Raw genomic sequence first — 16,995 nt, 5'->3', positions numbered from 1 at the left:
CTATATTCCTAGACACGCTATGCACATCATCGTTGAAAACCAGCGTAAATAAATATTTATACTGGTGAGAAGGGAAGCAGAACAGAAAGGACCCAAAGTTTGGATAGATTATAGGCAGAAGTGGTCAAGACTAAATAAATCCAGGTTTGTATCTAGAATCTTCAACAGCTATCACTTCCTAGAGGTTTGATGGGGCTAGAGAGAAGAGAGCAGTACTTGCTCTTCCAGAGGACCCAGGTTCAATTCCTGGTACCTACATGGTAGCCCATAACCAGTAACTCCAGTTCCAGAGGATCTGATGTACTTTTGGCCTCCAAGGGCGCACAGTACACAAACTCCACCCCACTCTGGGTGGCAAGGATAGAAATGGCCTATGGTTTGGGTTCTTAATCTACTACCAAGACCACCCAGGAGCTCAACCTGGAACCTGAATTCTACAGTTGAAGTGTGTGTACCTATCTGTGTGGGAGAAGATTCTGGAGCTTGAAAAGATTCCATATTCCAAGAAAACCCCACAAACTAAAAAGCTGTTAATTTTATTTCCCGTTACAATGAACCAATAGCTGTACTATGCAGGTTAAAGAAATATGAAATGTTTTGTTTCCACCAACAGAGCTGCATCTTGGGCAAGATAATGCAGCCTAGGTTAGGAGAGAGACGGGGAGGGACAGAGCTCAGAGGCCTAGATTGCATGGCTGGATCCCACCATGGGCTAACTGGGCATGGCACCCTACGCCTATCATCCCAGCACTCAGGAGGGACAGGCAGAAGATGAGGAGTTCAAAGTTACCTTCAATTAGATGTGGCCAGAAGAACATTTCATAATACTCTGCCTTTTTCAAAGCCCTGGTCAAAAAATATACAGACCAATGAAACGTTCCTGCCTAGAAAGGAGGAACCCAAGAGGCAGCTCTTTCCTCAGGCCCTCCCTGTACCCTACAAGACATCAACAACAGACTCCCCCTTAAGTAGTTGTTTATTGGCAGTGGGCTGGAAGGGATGGCAGAGTTAGCGTTCACAGACAACACCACACACCAGTCACGAGGGCAGCAAGAATGGCGGGCAAGAGCCTGAAGGGCCCCTCTTCAGTAGCAAGTGAGTCGGCAGGGGCCTGGAGTGTTGTTGATGGAGCAGCCGGAGACCTCCTCCGGTCTAGTAGGCATGGTTAGAGACGAAGAGAGATTCACTGGCCGCGGCTCCAGACTGACCACTTGGGGTGTACTTTCCTTGACAAGCAAGGCTGTTGGCCTAGAAGGGAAGAGCAATCAGCCGAGCTCTCTTCTGAGCTCCCACCGCCCGCCCAGGCGCCTGCTCACACCGCCACGCCTGCCTTACCAGGGCTCGCTTGATGTACTCCTCCTGAGCAGCCTTCAGGTTCTCCTTCTTGCCCCCCCAGGCCTTTAGAGCCGAGGCCTGCAGGGCTCGGCCATAGGAGAAAGTCAAGGCCCACGGCTTCAGCAGGGGGCACTTGTTGATAGCGTTGAGGTTGATGGACGCCTCTTCCTCACTCTGCCCTCCAGACAGGAAAGTGACCCCTGGAGAACAAGGACAGAAGGACAGGGTGGCTTTCATTAGAGATGCGGGGCAGGCAAACGCTTCGAGAAGCTATCCTGGCAAGGAGTTAAATGTGATGGTGCATCTACTTCACCAAGCCAGGAGGGAGTGGGCCTCACCAGTGACAGCAGGGGGCACTGTGCGACGAAGTGCTGTGACAGTTGCCATAGCAATCTCCTCACTGGAAAATTTCTGGGTGCAAGCATGACCTTGGGTAACCATGTTGGGCTTCAGCAAGGTTCCTTCCAGGTAGACGTGGTGGTCGCTCAGAGCCTTGTAGACAGCGGCCAGGACCTTCTCAGTTACATACTGACAGCGCTTCAAGTCATGGTCCCCGTCAGGGAGGATTTCAGGCTCCACAATGGGGACAATGCCATTCTGTGGAAGCGACAGGGTAGTGTGAGGCCTCCTGACTGGGAACCCACCCTTCAGCTCTCTACCACCACTAGCCGAGATCTCGTCTTCATGATGATAGGGGATCAAGGCTTCAAAAGCCTCAGCAGATTACTGGTGGGCAGGCAGTTGCTCTAGGGGAAGGTAAGCATCCTGCCAGATGGAGGTAGGAGGTGTGAACTGGGGCCCCAGCAGTCTAGCCCCACCTGCTGGCAGATGCTGGCGTAACGGGCCAGAACATTGGCATTTTCCATGATGGCAAGGGCTGAGGGTGTGTGCTCCCCAATCTTGAGCACGCAGCGCCACTTGGCGAAGTCAGCTCCATCCTTCTTATACTGGGCGCAGCGTTCGGACAGCCCATCGAGCCCTGAAGAGGAGGAAGAGGGTGAAGAGGGCAGACCACAGTCCAGCTCACTCCGAAGCGCTGCTGAGCAGGCAGGGAAGGGAAGGAGGCAAAGCATCCTCACCTTGGGTAGTGGTCTCGCCGTTGGTTCCTGCCAGGGGCACCACGCCCTTATCTACCTGCCAGAGAGTAGGGTAGCCGTCAGCTCTACCGCCCTTTCCTCATCTACCTAGACCCAACTTCATCCCTCTCCAGTCTCTCACAGCCTGCGAGCATTTTTACTGCATCCTGGCACTGAGACCCATACCTAAGGACCCAGGCTGCATCCTGTCGGTGGGAGGCAAGCCACCCCTAAGTCCTAAGCCCTGCGGCTGGCCCAGTACTAATCCCTTCCTCTAATCTCACACCCCAGGGCCCGCAGCCCTTACCTTAATGCCCACTACACCACCCTTGGACTTGATAACTTGGGGGAAGGGACGCCCATCATCCGCCTTCTGGTACAGTGTCTCATGGAAGAGGATGACCCCCCCAATGCAGGGATTCACACGGTCATCAGCAGTCAGCAGCAGCTGGCGGTAGAAGCGCCTGTTCTCCTCGGTGTTCTCAGTGCCAATGGACTGCAGCCGCTTGGCAATGCTTCCTAAATGGAGGGTCATGTGGGTGGGATAAGGGATCAGCCTGCCCACCCCAACCCTGGGCCCTCCTCCCCCTTTCTCCTGCCTCTACCGCACCAGTGGACTCATCTGCAGCCAGGATGCCCTTGCCCGGAGCGACAATTCGGTGAGCGATGTCACACAGCTCCTTCTTCTGCTCCGGGGTCAGTGCTGGGTACGGGTAGGGCATGGTGCCGATGGCAGCTTGTTCCTGGGGGAAGGAGGCACACAGGCAGTGTTTAGTTGGGCCCTCCTATGGTCTCCTCAGGTAAGAAGGCCCCTTCCCTGGAGGCCAGGGCAACAGCCCCCACCTCCCCTGCCCCACTCCCTGAGGGTCCTGGGATACTTCCTGTCCCAGAGCTCTCCCCTACACCCAACTTCCCTATACTAGACCTGCCTCTTCCTGTACCTTTCCTAACTCTGTCTGTTGCTGGGTGTTGCCCAGCTGAGAGTGGGGTTGCTCACTGACAAGTGGGGGAAAGGAAAAAGCCATAGCCAGGGATAGGCGGGTCATGTTGAAGCTGGACCCATCTGGCCTGCGCGTTGCCATGGGTCACCTCGCCTAGAAACAAAATTGAACCGGGAATATTTTAGAACTTAAGGATCACGAACAGGGCAGAGCCTAATACCCTCATCTGAAAGAGCCCAAGAGAGAAAGAAAGAAATGATCTGTGCTTGAGGCCACACAGCAACCTCAAAACAAGAGCTGAGACAGAACCCAGATTTCCTGACTGAGGTGTAACCCGCCCACGGCCGGCCCTGGCTTCAAGGACACCCCAAGGTCAGGCTTCACAGGGGGTGGGGGTGGATGTGAGGAGAGTCCGAGGAAAAGGATATTAGGAAAAAATACAGGGCCATCAGAAACACAGAAAACGGGCTGTGGAGCCCAGGTAGAAAAGAAGGAAGCCTTTGCCTCCAAACCGCTAGAAGGCGAAGGGAAGGGTGTAGGAGAGGTTAAGGAAAGGGCGCCCGATAGGCACGTGCTATTCGTACGGCTGCAGCAGCTCCAGGCTCAGAATCAAGGTCACAAAATCGATAAGGAAAGATAAGTGTTAATGGGCCACAGAGCGCCACAGCTGAGGAATTTCCCCTTCTCCCAGGGGCTCCCCCAAAAGGAACCAATCTCCCTGACCCCCATCGCGGGTACCCTGAGGCGGAAAACGAGCCAACACCCCGCCCCCCACCATCCACTGCTTCTTGAGGTCTCTAAATAGGCAATGGGACCCTAGTGTTTTGCATAGCGGGCTGCAAAAAAATAGGGGTCTGTTTTTCCACCCCATCTTGCTTCCTCCCCCGGCATGACTCAGCGCGCGGAGCTGCTTCGCAGCGCAGCGAACCGCCAGGACGCAGGCCGGAGAACCCAGGCTGGGGGCGGGCGTAGGGGTAAAGGAGGGAGAAACCAGGGGCCATGGGGATGAAGGCTCCGCTCTGCCGCCCTGCCCACCACCAGCCCAAGATCCTACTCCATGGTCCCTAACCCACGTACGTGTCAAATGGCGCTCACCTGGCACAGGAGTGGGTGAGCCTGTCGGGTACGGCGGTGGGTAGGTGAAAGGACTGAAGAGCGAACGCAGCTAGGGTCACCAGAACCCTGGTCTATGGAGCGTTCCAAGAGAACGCAGCCTATTCAGCCGGGTGGGGGGGACGGGAGGCGGGGTTCCGGCCATTTAAAGGCATCGCTCCGCCCTCTGCAGGTTTTTTCCTTGCTGGGACGCAAGGCGTCCAATTGCAGCCGCCCAAAGATGCTACGATGGGAGGCGGCGCTAGGGAGGAGACTGGCGTCCAGAACTCGATCCCTCCTCCGCCCCGCTAGGACGTGACTCAAGCCACATCCCGCAGGTCGCCAGGGCTCTCCCTCCCCCCCCCTCCGCCCCCCCGCCAGCCCCTGCCTGGCGCGCGCGCGAGCATCGTGACTCAGCCGGAATGTGGGCTGGCTAGGAGTTGGGGGGGCGCTCAGAGTGAGATGGTGGCTGGCCTCCCCTCCTAGACCCTTTGCTTCCGCCCTGCGCAGTTGCAGCCTGACGTCATCGCAAAGAACACAGAGGTTCCGCGCCTGCTAACCCAGCTCCGCTGAAGAGTTGATCCCTCCCCAGACCGAGCACGCACACCCTGGGGACGGGTGAGGGCGGCGCAGTTGACAGGATACGCAGGCAAAGCCTCCCTGGCCCAGCGCGCCAGCCCATCGCCCAAGAGTGGCCTAGCCTGGCCCGGGCTAGAGTAACAGATTGGCGAGAGTCACCATACGCTAGCTAAACACACCATTTTTTAAGGAAATGATCGACAGGGGCTGGCCCAAGCCAGACTAGTCTTCCCTGAACCTAATTTCCTTCTCCTAAATAAAAATCCGTCTTCGACTTCTCTGCCACCCCCTTACTCTCCGAGTATCCAATTTCCTTCAGGCCCCAATCCGCAACCCCCAATTCCATCCGGCGACCCGGCTAGCAGCCCACCTGTTGCACCGTGAAAGAAGCCCGCAGAGCCGGGTCAGCTGCTCTGAGACCGGTAGACCTGGGCTGGGTTATAAGGCAGCTCCTACCCTCCACCCCTCCCTTCCACCCCTCCCCTCCACACACCCCCTCCCCCGCATCAGTGTCCCGGACCTTCTCGGTAACCCCTGCCCTTTCCCCAGCACGAATAGGGACCTATATTTAGGGAAACCTGAGGCTCCTGACATTCATGCCAGCGTGGGGCCCCTGCGTGGGGGAAGAAAGAGGAAGCTCTGGTTTGCCTAGAGGAGGAGGAGTTGCCACTGCCCACTCACCATCTTGAGAGGAACCTCTTCCTTGGAAATAAAGTGAACTTGGTGGTCGAGAAATCAGTCTTGGGTCCGGGATCTATAAGGCAGCACAAGAAGGTTAGATGTGTGCGGTGTATCTCGATGTTGCCACGCAATGACTCCTCTGGTGTCCCCTCCTCCCTTTACTCTGGGCCTGCTGGTAGGTGCACTTTAAAAAAAAAAAAAAAAAGAACAGATGCAAGCAAGATACTCACCTCTTAAAGTAACCAGTAGTCTATAGGCAGGGTGTGGCCGGCCATCCCTTTATGCTGATAGTCCAGGTTGGCAGCGCCCTCCTACACTGTTGCCTAGGTGAGTGATGTCCTGCAACCTCACCTTCACATACCATAGTTTATCAGGGGAGGGAGGGGCAGGGGCACTGGCCAGAACCCCAGCCCCCTTTCAGCTGTCCAAAGGCTCTCAGAATCCTGCCCTGCAGGGAGCCGGGCCCTCTAGTTAAAGTTCCCAGGTTAGGCTGAGCCTGCCACCTGTAATTCCAGTGGCCTGGTAGTAGTGTCCTGAGGGCCATTGCAGAGGGGGCCCTGGGGGCTGGCCACTCCCCAGAGAACAAGCCCCCTAGCCCCATCTTTCATCTGAGCTTGATCTCAAAACAGAGGCAGTTGAGGCTCTGGCAGTCTGGGAGCTGGCAGGCACAGGCACAGTCACACAACGGGCAGCAGCGCGGGCAGCGAGGGGCCCAACCCTGAGGGAGAAGAAAAGGGTGAATGAAGCAGAGCCAGGACTTGAGTCTGCCTTCCTCCAATTGGAGAAGGGAGCAGAGGGGCCTAGGAACCCCCCTGCCCAGTGGGACAAAGCAGTGACACAGGACTAGCCCACTGTGGGCTCCAAGCTCAGGGGCACGGTCCCTTTTCCTGCCATCTGGGTGAGAACAGTGGAGCAGGGAAGACGAGGCTTTAATGTCTGGCTAGAATTCTGATGTCAGTGTCCAGCTCAGAGATGCTTTACTCTCAGAGGCCTGTGCAACTGAGAGAAGTCAGGACACAGAAAACAGGTTTCCATCTTCAATGAAGGTAGTCTCTGGGTTTTGAACTTCTTTGCTGGCATGAAACCAAAGTTCAAGATGTCTTTCTTTTCTTCCTTCCTGTCCCTGTGAGATGGGGCTGTGCTCTCTGGCTCAGGCTGGTCTGCACCTCTGAAACCCAGGCCAGCCTCAAAACCACAATCCTCTGGCTTCAGCCTCCCAAGCATGGGGGTCGCTGCTGTCCTTTGTGGGGTCGCTGCTGCCCTTTGTTTTCACACAGGGCTTCACTGTGTGACCCAGCTGTCATGGGACTCAATCAGTTCCTAGTGCTGAAGCGAGCTGATCTCTGAGTTTGAGGCCAGCCTGGCTGACAAATCAAGTTCTAGGACAGCCAAGCCTACATAGCGCAGTGGCTCTCAACCCTCCTAATGGGGTGACACTTTAATACAGTTCCTCATCCTGTGGTGGCCCCCGACCCAAAAAAGTATTTTTGTTGCTACTTCAGAACTGTTAAGTTTGCTACTATTATGAATCGTAGTGTAAATGCCTGTGTTTTGGGATGGTCTTAAGCGAAAGTGCAGAGGTTGGGAACCCCAGAGAGACACCCTGTCTCAGAAACAAAAACAAGAAACTTTCCAAGCCATGTGTCCTGAGCCTATAACCCCAGTCTTTGAGGGAAATGGGGAGGCAGGAGGGCAAGAAGTTCGAGCCAGCCTGAGCTACATGAGGCCTTGTCTTTAAAGGACAGAACAAGACAAGCAATCCAACCCAAGGGGCCAGGAGCAATGGTTGCGCTTCCGGAGGACCTGAGTTCAGTTCTCAGCATGTATACAGTGGCTCACACCATCCTACCTCCAGATCTCAAGTCCCAGGGCACCTGGCACCTTCTTCTGACTTCCTCAGGCACACACAGTATACATTCAGGCAAAACACTCATATGGATAAAGCAAATAAATCGTTTTTTCGTTGTTTTGTTTTGTTTCTGTTTGGTTTTTTTCTTGAGACAGGGTTTCTCTGTGTTATCTTGACTATCCTGGACTCACTCTGTAGACCAGGCTGGCCTCGAACTCACAGCATTCTGCCTGCTTCTGTCTCCTGAGTGCTGGGATTAAAGGCGTGCATCACCACGCCCAGCTAAGTAAATAAATCTTTAAAAAAAAAAAAAAGCCTGGTGTAGTGGCGCATGCCTTTAATCCCAGCACTCGGGAGGCAGAGGCAGGTGGATCTCTGCAAGTTCAAAGCCAGCCTGGTCTACAAAGGGAGTCTAGGACAGCCAAGGCTACACAGAGAAACCCTGTCTTGAAAAACCTAAAAAGAAAAAAAGGAAAAAACAAAAAACCCGCAACCACCAAGAGGAACTGGTTTCCCAAGGCCTGGGACTGCCCTGGGCCTCCTCTCCCAAGGCCAGGAATGTCGGCTTCATTCTAAGGCTTCAAAGGCAAGGAATGTTCTCTGCTTAAGTGTGAGGAATCAAGCCCAGCAGGTGTTTTGAGACAGATAAATGCTGACCGTGTGAACTAAAAGCGTATCATTTTACCCGTTGGGCAAAGGCAGTAGAGGGCCTCTTAACTGCAGGGAAGATGCCTGTCTCGTGGACAGGGTGTCCTGAGAAAGGGACATGCGCCCCTTCAATCCACAGCTCCTTTAGCCTGGGACAGAGGCGATCTGCAGCTGCCTCAGGCATGGGTGGGAGGCAGGCCAAGGTGCTGGCGTGGACACACCCAGGATGGCTGTGGGACAGAAGACTGGCTCCTTGAGGCCACGAGCGAAGCTAGTGACAGCCACAGTTGCACAGTTCAATCAGAGACTGGGCCAAGCCAGGAATAGGGTAATGACCTTTCCAACAGCTGAGGTTTCGGGGGTACGGTGTCAGATGACCAGTGAGATCAGCTGTCAGTAGGGGCTCCAGCAAGGGGAAGAGAGCGGCAGTGACAGGGCAAGGGGTCTAAACTGGGCAGAGTTACTGCCAACAGGGGGAGAAGGCTGTGGCTTTCTCATGGGCGATGAAGAGGAGGGTGTGGGCAACTCTGGAGATGGAGTCGGGTCTGTGGGTTTCTAGAGGACCACACCATCACTCTGTGCACTGAGCCACTTGCCAGAACACTCCACTGCCTTTATCTCTGAAAAGAGGGTATTAAAAGCATTTCTTGGCTCTGTTCATGGAAGGGTTTAGTCCAGCCATTAATAACTGGCTAATGGATTTCTTGACTCTCACAAGCAAAGGCTTCTGGAAGACTCTGCTGTTTAAGGACATTAAACAAGGACTCTGCCGCCTGTTAACCCTTCTGTTTCTATAGGCTCTTGGGTGGGATTTACTTTTGGACTTTGGGAGGGCCAGACATTTTTACTGGCTAATCAATGTTCACGCCCTAGTCAGTAAGGCCTATGTGTGCCTGGCTAAAGCACGTTCTGAGCCTCAGTTTCCTCATCTCTGAAACAGAACAGCACTTGCTTTTCAGAGTGTCAGTAGGGAGAAATGAAACCCTTAGTGAGTGCTCAGAGAAGGGAGCCACACTTGTCACCAGGTCCCAGTTGCCCTCTGCAATTTGTTTCCCTGACTCAGTATGTAGCCCTGGGTAGCCTGGAGCTCACTATGGAGACCACGCTGGCCTCGAACTCACAGAGATCCATTTGCTTCTCCCTCCCAAGTGCTGGAGTCAAAGGAATGTGCTACTGTGCTGAACTTTAGCGATAGTTTTGTTTTTGTTTTGAGACAGGGTCTCTCGGTGTAGACTTGGCCTTGGCTGTCCTGGGCTTACTTTGTAGACCCGGCTGGCTTAAAACTCACAGAGATCCATCTGCCTTTGCCTTGAGTGCTAAGATTAAAAGCATGCACCACCGTACCGGGCTTAGCAGTTGTTCTTCTTTTTATTTTTTTTAATTTATTTATTTATTATGTATACAGTGTTCTACCTGCATGTAGGTCTGCAGGACAGAAGAGGACATCAGATCTCAGTATAGATGGTTTTGAGCCACCATGTGGTTGCTGGGAATTGAACTCAGGACCTTTGGAAGAGCAGCCAGTGCTCTTAACCTCTGAGCCAGATCTCCAGCCCCTTAGCAGTTTGTCTTAATTCTAATGTACACTGGAATTACAAGAACTTGTTTAGAGCTGGGCGTGGTGGCGCACACCTTTAATCCCAGCACTTGGGAGGCAGAGGCAGGCGGATTGCTGTGAGTTCGAGGCCAGCCTGGTCTACAAAGTGAGTCCAGGACAATCAAGGCTACACAGAGAAACCCTGTCTCGAAAAACAAAAAACAAAAACAAGAACTTGTTTAAAAGCACAAACTACAGTCCCACCCCAGACCTACTGGTGAGAGGCCTTGGAAACCTGACCTGCAAGGCTCCCACTTGTTTCTGATCACCAAAATGCACGTCACCTTCTTCTACTTATTTACCTCTGCCCTTCACCACAGTGTAAGTCCTTGGAACACAGGGCTGGCCTTTGGTTTATTTTTGCTGAGCCCCCAGGGTTAGCAAAGAGCCTCCCACACTGGCTCCTTGTACACTGTACACAAGGTAGGGAAGAGGTGAAGGAACTCTGTCTTAACAATGCAGAGCAGCAAGCAGGTCTCAAAAACAGGAAGGAAAAACCCTGGCTTTGTGGTCTGACTGGCCCGGGCCAGTGTGTCACTCAAGCCTCTTGTGGGCCTCAGTTATCGACACTGGCCAAACAGACAATCCCTGTGGCCTCTGTGCTGTCATTGTCACTACATGGAACCCGGAGAACAGAGGCACCTCAGTGTACTTTGAGGAAAGACAAGCCAAGGACAGGACACGCTTGCCCTACCCTTGCTAATTCTATAGCTCTTCCTGGATCAGGCAGAAACTGGACAGGACCAGATACACACAGTTCTGAAGCCCAGGACCAACAGGTGGAAGACTTTGTCTTCTCAAGCCATAAAAACCATCTTTTTTTTTTTTTTTTTTTTGGTTTTTTGAGACAGGGTTTCTCTGTGTATCCTTGGCTGTCCTGGACTCATCTTGTAGACCAGGATGGCCTCGAACTCACAGCAATCTGCCTGCCTCTGCCTCCCGACTGCTGGGACTAAAGGCGTGCGCCACCACGCCCGGCAAATCATCCTTTTCTAAGAGGTGGATCTCTGACTTGTCACTGTATATGGACACATAGGGAAGAAGACAGGTGTTCAGGGCCATAAACCATTCTGTATCTCCTTAAGATAGGAGTTCTTAGAACCCTAACTCCAACCTGGGAGACCCCCCTCGTGGTCAGTTTGGGGAACTCTCTCACTATGGAGCCACAGCTGGCCTTGAATTTGCACTTGCCTCTGCCTCCTGAGGTCAGGATTGACGGTGTACACCGCCATGCCTGGCCCTAATTTTTATAATTCTTTTTTGAACATAGATTTAAATGTATTTTAAACTTATTTCGTATGTGTGGGTGTTTTGGCTGCATGGACGTCTGAGCACCACTTGCATTGCTGTGGGACAGAAGAGGGCTTTGGAACTCTGGAGCTGAAGTTACAGACAGTTCTGAGCCATGTGATCGGTGGGAATCAAACCCAGGTCCTCTGGAAGAGCAGTCAGTGCTCTTAACTGCTGGGCCAGCTCTCCAGCCCTCACACTTAAGTTTTGAGATAGGGTAGCTAAGGGTCTAAAGAGGGGGCTCAGCAGCTAAGAGACGGGTTAGCTAGCTCAGTCTGGCCTTGAACTTCCTAAGTAGCTTTATCTTGAACTAGTGATTATTTTTTTAACATTTTATTTTTATTTCATGTGTATGAGTGTTTTCACTGTGTGTATGTTTGTGTACCACTTGCACGCCTGTTGCCTGTGGAGCAAAAGAAGGCATGCATACGTGGTTTATGTAGTGCTGGGAATCAACCAGTGCCTCCTGCATGCCAGGCAAACATTCTACCAACTGGGCTACATTTCCAGCCCTCATAATTTATTTTGAAACTCAAAACATCTGCCAAGGATTTGTACCAAGTACAGTCAATCCAAGTTACGAATTTGCTGCGGCTCTGGCTATTAACCCTCCCTGCTAAGGAAGGTCAGCACTCCAAGGACAGGCACTCTGCTGTATCAATCTATGCACTCAAAATAATCACTAAGAAGGTGGTCGATCACATGGAACATGTTTAAACCCACAGATGTAAAAATCGTCTTCTGTGGGCCAGCTTCTCCTCCGAGGATTCCGTGGCAGCTTAAACCAAGGAGCAACTTGCTAGCCAAGGCTTTGCTGCATAACCCTGGGGAAGCCACAACCATTGCTAAGCCATCTTGCCCCTCTGATAGAGGAGCAGAATAGTATTGGGTAGATAGCTCCCTGTTCAGGCTTGGCACGTGGCCAAAGTGCAGTACCATGTTAAAATGGCTGTGAAGAAGCAGGCTATGAGATGGGGCTCCATTTTTGCCAGGGAGGTAGCAACACATGGCAGTAACAGCAACCCATGCGGGTAACACGGAAATAAGACAACTTTACAGAGCTGATCTAGAAAATGGCTGTCCTCTCCTCCTGTCTCTCTGTCCCCTCCCTCCCCTGGCTTTAAGATGCTAGCCAAGCACTCAACACTTTGCCTTTCTAAATGAATATTTTGGAAACAATACTTTTTGTAATAAAAATGTAGGTTTCTATTACAAAACCCACCTGTAATCCCAGCACTAGGGAGACGGAGAGGCAGGCAGATCTTGTGAGTTTGAGGCCAACCTAGTTTACACAGAAAGTTCCAGGCCAGCTTGAGATACATGGTAAGACCATGTCTCAAGTAAGCCAAGCAAAACAAAACAGACCAACTAAACTAGAAAAAATCCAGATTCTTTAATAATTAGTGCTATTTAATTTAAAAAGGGCGTGGTGGCCCACACCTTTAATCCCAGCACTTGGGAGGCAGCGGCAGGTGGATCAATGTGAGTTCGAGGCCAGCCTGGTCTACAAAGTGAGTCTAGGACAGCCAAGGCTATACAGAGAAACCCTGTCTTGAAAAACAAAAACAAAAAATAAATAAAAATAAAGTAAAACTAAGCCTTTCACCATCTCAGCACTGCGGATGTCTACTGGGACCAGGAGCTAATGTCTGGAAGGCATTATGTCCAAGGCCAGTTTTACTAGCTATAAGGGAGTCACCAGAACCAAAGAGAGCACACAGCCCTTCTTAGGACTAAAGGTGGTTATGGCTGAGATGAAATTTAATTCTACTTGGGCAAGAGATGTGCTTATGTGTATACAGAAAACAACACAGTGACTCCCGGTGACAAACTGAACAAAGCCAGAATGATCTGGGGAAAGGTGACTGAGGACCAAAGCCAGTGGACACAGATTGGTCTCACAAATTTATTTTAATTTATTTATTTTCTCGAGGCAGGGTTTCCCTATGTAACCCTGGCTGTCCTGGAACTCACTATGTAGATTAGTGTGGCCTGGAACTCAGAGATCCACCTGCTTCTGCCTAGGGTCAAAGGTATGCGCCACCTCCACCTGGCTTTCCTCTCACAAATTTAAACAACAACGACAACAACAACAACAAAAGTAAGGATCAAGGCCAGGCTCGTATAAGATCCTGTAGCAAAGCAAAACGAAAAAATTCAGGGTTTATCGATTTTTTGTTTGTTTTTGTTTTTTGAGATAGGGTCTCTCTGTGTAGCCTTGGCTGTCCTGGACTCACTTTGTAGACCAGGCTGGCCTTGAACTCACAGCGATCCGCCTGCCTCTGCCTCCCAAGTGCTGGGATTAAAGGCATGCACCACCATGCCCAGCTCGGTTTCTCAAATTTTTTTTATTTATTTATTTTTATTTATTTATTTATTTATTTATTTATTTATTTTGGTTTTTCGAGACAGGGTCTCTCTGTGTAGCCCTGGGCATCCTGGACAACTCGCTTTGTAGACCAGGCTGGCCTTGAACTCACAGCGATCCGCCTGCCTCTGCCTCCCAAGTACTGGGATTACAGACATGCGCCACCATGCCCGGCTTCAAATTTTTTTTTATATTAAGTAATGGTAACTTTATTTATTTATTTCTTTATTTTAAGGTTTTTCCAGACAGGGTTTTTCTTTCTTTCTTTTCTTTTCTTTTTTTTATTTTAGTTTTCTGGACAGGGTTTCTCTGTGTGTAGCCCTGGCTGTTCTAGACTCACTATGTAGACCAGGCTGGTCTCGAACTCACAGTGATCCGCCTACTGCTGCCTCCCAAGTGCTGGGATTAAAGGCGTGCACCACCATGCCCAGCTGAGACAGGGTTTCTCTGTGTAGCCTCAGCTGTCCTGGACTGGCTTTGTAGACTAGGCTGGCCTCAAACTCTGTCTGCTTCTGCCTCCTGAGTGCTGGGTACAGGCGTGGGTCACTGTGCCGGGCGGTAAATGTAAGTCCTGAGCTCTCAGAGCTGCATGTGGAAACAGTACAGTGAATACAGTAATGCTGTTCCCTGGACTCTAACACTCACCCAGACAACGCAGGGTGTTTTGTTGAGATCAAAGCCAGGTCCTGGTTCACACTAGCTGAGCACTTGACTCAAAGCCCTGTTTTCTTTTAACTACCTTGTTCAGAATCCTGATTACGAGGCTGGAAGTGGCGGGCTTCCCAGCACCCGAGAGGCAGAGGACCTCTGTGAGTTCAAGTCCAGCCTGGTCTACACAGCAAGTTCCAGGACTACCAGAGCCACATAATAGAACCCTGCATTAAAAAAAAAAAAAAAAGTCCTGATTATGTAGTGGGCTTGTCACACAAACCATCTTTCTCCAGCGAGCACCCTCTATTTTCTTTTCTTTCAAGAGCCATTCATCACAAGAAACAATCTGATCTGTTGTGTTGCTCTTAGCTGTCTGCCTATGACTCAGTCAATACCTGGAACGGTGCCTGGCCCGGGGTTAGTGCTCAGTTAAATGTGCTGAACAACAAAAACCAAGGCCCAGATCATACCTAGGTCAGGGGGAGCAGGGTGGGTTAAGAATGGAACTCACAACGTCGCTGGGATGAGGGCAGCAGGCATCCAAGTAGTGGGCAGGGCTGGGCAGGGGGAAGTCGCAGGCTTCTGCACAGCTCCAGCAACAGTCTTGGGTCTCTGAGGCACCTCGGTTCCTGCAAGGGGAGCTGCAGTCTGGACAGCAGCCCTGGGCCTAGGAGATGACAAGAATCAGGATCTGGGCCAGACAAGAAGGGGGGGGAGAGGGGACAGACAGCTCTCCACTTTGCTTTCTGGAGAGGGGGGCAAGGCGACGATTAACTGGAGACAAGAAGGAAGACTGCCCTGGCCCCAGGAAAAGGACAGCTGATCTGACTAAATGACAACAGTGTCCCAAGATAAAAGTTTGCTAGGGGTGTGGGGGGGGGGGTGCCACGATGGGACGACGACGGGGGGGGGGGGTGCCACGACAGGACGACGGGGGGCGGGGGGGGGGGTGCCACGACAGGACGACGGACACGTTAATCACCAGGTTCCTCACCAGCAGGCAATGCCTGGTCAGCAACACTAGGCCCAGCAGCAACAAATAGACGCCCACAGCGATGAAGACGATAGCCGGCATGGGGAGCCGCAGGGAAGGGCTGCTGATGGAAGCCGGGGCTGGGTTCCACGGGCCAGAGGAGGTCTGGACAAGCACAGAGGAAAAGATGAAAAGGAGGTGGGGGAAGGGCTGTACAGGGGCGCCAGGTGGGACGCAGGAGTACGCGAACACTCAACAGAGCAGCACCCTGACTCACCGTCCTTTGTCCCCCCTGCGATCTCCACTTACTATAAGTACCTGCTGTCAATTTAGAGTCACTTGCAAAATCCTGCTCTCTGTGGAATACTTATCTACACAGATTTTTTTTTTCTTTTTTTGGTTTTTCGAGACAGGGTTTCGCTATGTAGCCTTGGCTGTCCTGAACTCACTTTGTAGACCAGGCTGGCCTCGAACTCACAGCGATCCGCCTGCCTCCGCCTCCCGAGTGCTGGACGCCCGGTTACACAGATTTTTAAGTTTTTTCCAATCTGACTTCAGTATGACAACCTTCTCAAGCCCTCAGCCCTGGCCCCTTTTCCAACTTGCTTCTTTCCTTCCACTCCAGCTTCCCCGGTTATCTCCCACCCACGGCTCCAGACAACTGCTTATTTCAGGGACAAAGCTTCCCCACCCGAGGCCAGCCCGGCTACTCCTCTCCCTCCACCCTGCAATCACAATGAACTCTAAGCAGTTCCCAAAGGCTCCATCATCTCTCTCTGGCCCCCAGGCCTCCGCCTGCACCGCTCAAAGTCTCCCTAATTGCTGGGAATCCCCGCCCCGCCCGCCCCGCCCCCCACCAAATGTGCCATCCCACAGGAAGTGCATCCCGGGCACGGTCTCCCAACTCATGTCCTGAGCCAGAAGTTTTTATTAGATAGAAAGCCCCCCTCCCCAGTCCGAGCTCCAAGGCAGGCGAGCACAGAGCACTGGACTCACGTCCATGGGGGCAACACCAGTCCGTCCAGGAGCTGCAGAAGAGAGAAGATTCTGGGCTCAAAAAGTACCCTCAGGCCGGGGTGCCCAATCTCTTCTCTCTTATTGTGTGGGAAACCTGAGGCCCACGGATGGCGGCTGGACACACAGGAGTCTGGGGATCCAGCGCCTTCCCCTCCGGCTGGGCCACGCCCTCCACGGTCCCCAGATTCTGGCTCCCTCGGGCCACGCGGCCACAGCACCTACAACCACCCGGCCACGGGCAGATTCCGCGCCGCCTCGGGTCCGAACCGCCAAGGCGCCAGCACCGCCCAGAAGCTTGGCGCTGCTTCTTGCCGTTGCCATGGGGACCCCAGAGCTGCAACTACGGCGGCCGCAGAGACCCAAACTCTCCGTTCCCGCCTCTCTGAGCCCTCCCTGCCTTCTCGGACCACTTACCCTAGGTAATCGCCATCTTCCTGGCTTTTCATCTGGAACTTAGACGGAAATAACAAGTTCTCACCACCGCTGGCTCAGGACAGATGCTGTCGGATGCTGGATGTCGGAGGAGGCAGCTTAGGTCCACTCCTCCTTCTGCAAAGAAGCACCTGCCTGCCTCAGACACACTGTGTGTTTAAACTTTACTTTCTGGAGAGGAGGCAGAGAAGAATTAGTTGAAGACGAGGAAGAAGGCTTCCCTGGTCCCATGAAAAGGACAGATGCTCTGACTAAATGACAACGGTGCCCCAAGATAAAAGCCTGGAAATCAGGGGACACACTAGTCACCAAGTCCCTCATCCTCAAAGCCTACTCTGCCTTCCCTGCCAGGCTCCTGGCTTGTTGTATGGAAATTTCAACATTTCTCAGCCCATCTCACTTACCAGCCTTCATCTTTTGCCCCAGTCCTGTCAAAGTGATTTCCGACCTACCACATCCCCAGCCC

At 52.4% G+C, this 16,995-nt stretch overlaps 2 protein-coding genes across 3 annotated transcripts; both read right to left on the bottom strand.

Annotated features, from left to right (window-relative positions):
• Positions 1 to 958: 958 nt before the first annotated feature.
• ALDOA (aldolase, fructose-bisphosphate A) lies at positions 959 to 5,835 on the bottom strand. Of its 2 annotated transcripts, none has more exons than XM_084773558.1 (8): positions 5,705 to 5,835; positions 3,022 to 3,154; positions 2,719 to 2,930; positions 2,415 to 2,469; positions 2,154 to 2,314; positions 1,674 to 1,932; positions 1,336 to 1,535; positions 959 to 1,248 (listed from the first exon to the last, which is right to left on the bottom strand). In XM_084773558.1, the coding sequence occupies exons 1-8, from the start codon at positions 5,705 to 5,707 to the stop codon at positions 1,153 to 1,155; spliced, it is 1,119 nt and encodes a 372-aa protein (XP_084629684.1). In that variant the 5' UTR covers positions 5,708 to 5,835; the 3' UTR covers positions 959 to 1,152. The 2 variants fall into 2 exon arrangements, with proteins under 2 accessions (XP_084629684.1, XP_084629683.1); XM_084773557.1 differs by lacking the exon at positions 5,705 to 5,835 and adding an exon at positions 3,353 to 3,505.
• Positions 3,021 to 16,995, bottom strand: LOC311592772 (uncharacterized protein). The gene is made up of 7 exons (XM_084773561.1): positions 16,512 to 16,995; positions 16,077 to 16,108; positions 15,102 to 15,245; positions 14,619 to 14,774; positions 5,935 to 6,422; positions 5,705 to 5,777; positions 3,021 to 3,154 (listed from the first exon to the last, which is right to left on the bottom strand). The coding sequence occupies exons 2-5, from the start codon at positions 16,080 to 16,082 to the stop codon at positions 6,309 to 6,311; spliced, it is 420 nt and encodes a 139-aa protein (XP_084629687.1). The 5' UTR covers positions 16,083 to 16,108; positions 16,512 to 16,995; the 3' UTR covers positions 3,021 to 3,154; positions 5,705 to 5,777; positions 5,935 to 6,308.

The sequence above is a fragment of the Acomys minous genome (genome assembly GCF_964271855.1).
Source record: "Acomys minous genome assembly, chromosome: 2".
In the NCBI taxonomy this organism is placed as follows: domain Eukaryota; kingdom Metazoa; phylum Chordata; class Mammalia; order Rodentia; family Muridae; genus Acomys; species Acomys minous.
The sequence above is the reverse complement of the archived record's forward strand: the minus strand, read 5'-3'. Positions and strand labels throughout refer to the sequence as shown.

Bases quoted from the DNA above. Each gene is read 5' to 3' on its own strand.
- LOC311592772 (XM_084773561.1), bottom strand. The intron at 14,775-15,101 runs GTGAGGAACCTG...GTCATCTCCTAG, and splicing joins TGACCAGGCATTGCCTGCTG to GCCCAGGGCTGCTGTCCAGA. The intron at 6,423-14,618 runs GTGAGTTCCATT...CTTCTCCCTCAG, and splicing joins GCCCTCATCCCAGCGACGTT to GGTTGGGCCCCTCGCTGCCC.
- ALDOA (XM_084773557.1), bottom strand. From the start codon at position 3,493: ATGGCAACGCGCAGGCCAGATGGGTCCAGCTTCAACATGACCCGCCTA. The intron at 3,155-3,352 runs GTACAGGAAGAG...TCCTTCCCCCAG, and splicing joins AACAGACAGAGTTAGGAAAG to GAACAAGCTGCCATCGGCAC. The intron at 2,931-3,021 runs GTGCGGTAGAGG...CCCTCCATTTAG, and splicing joins GGCTGCAGATGAGTCCACTG to GAAGCATTGCCAAGCGGCTG.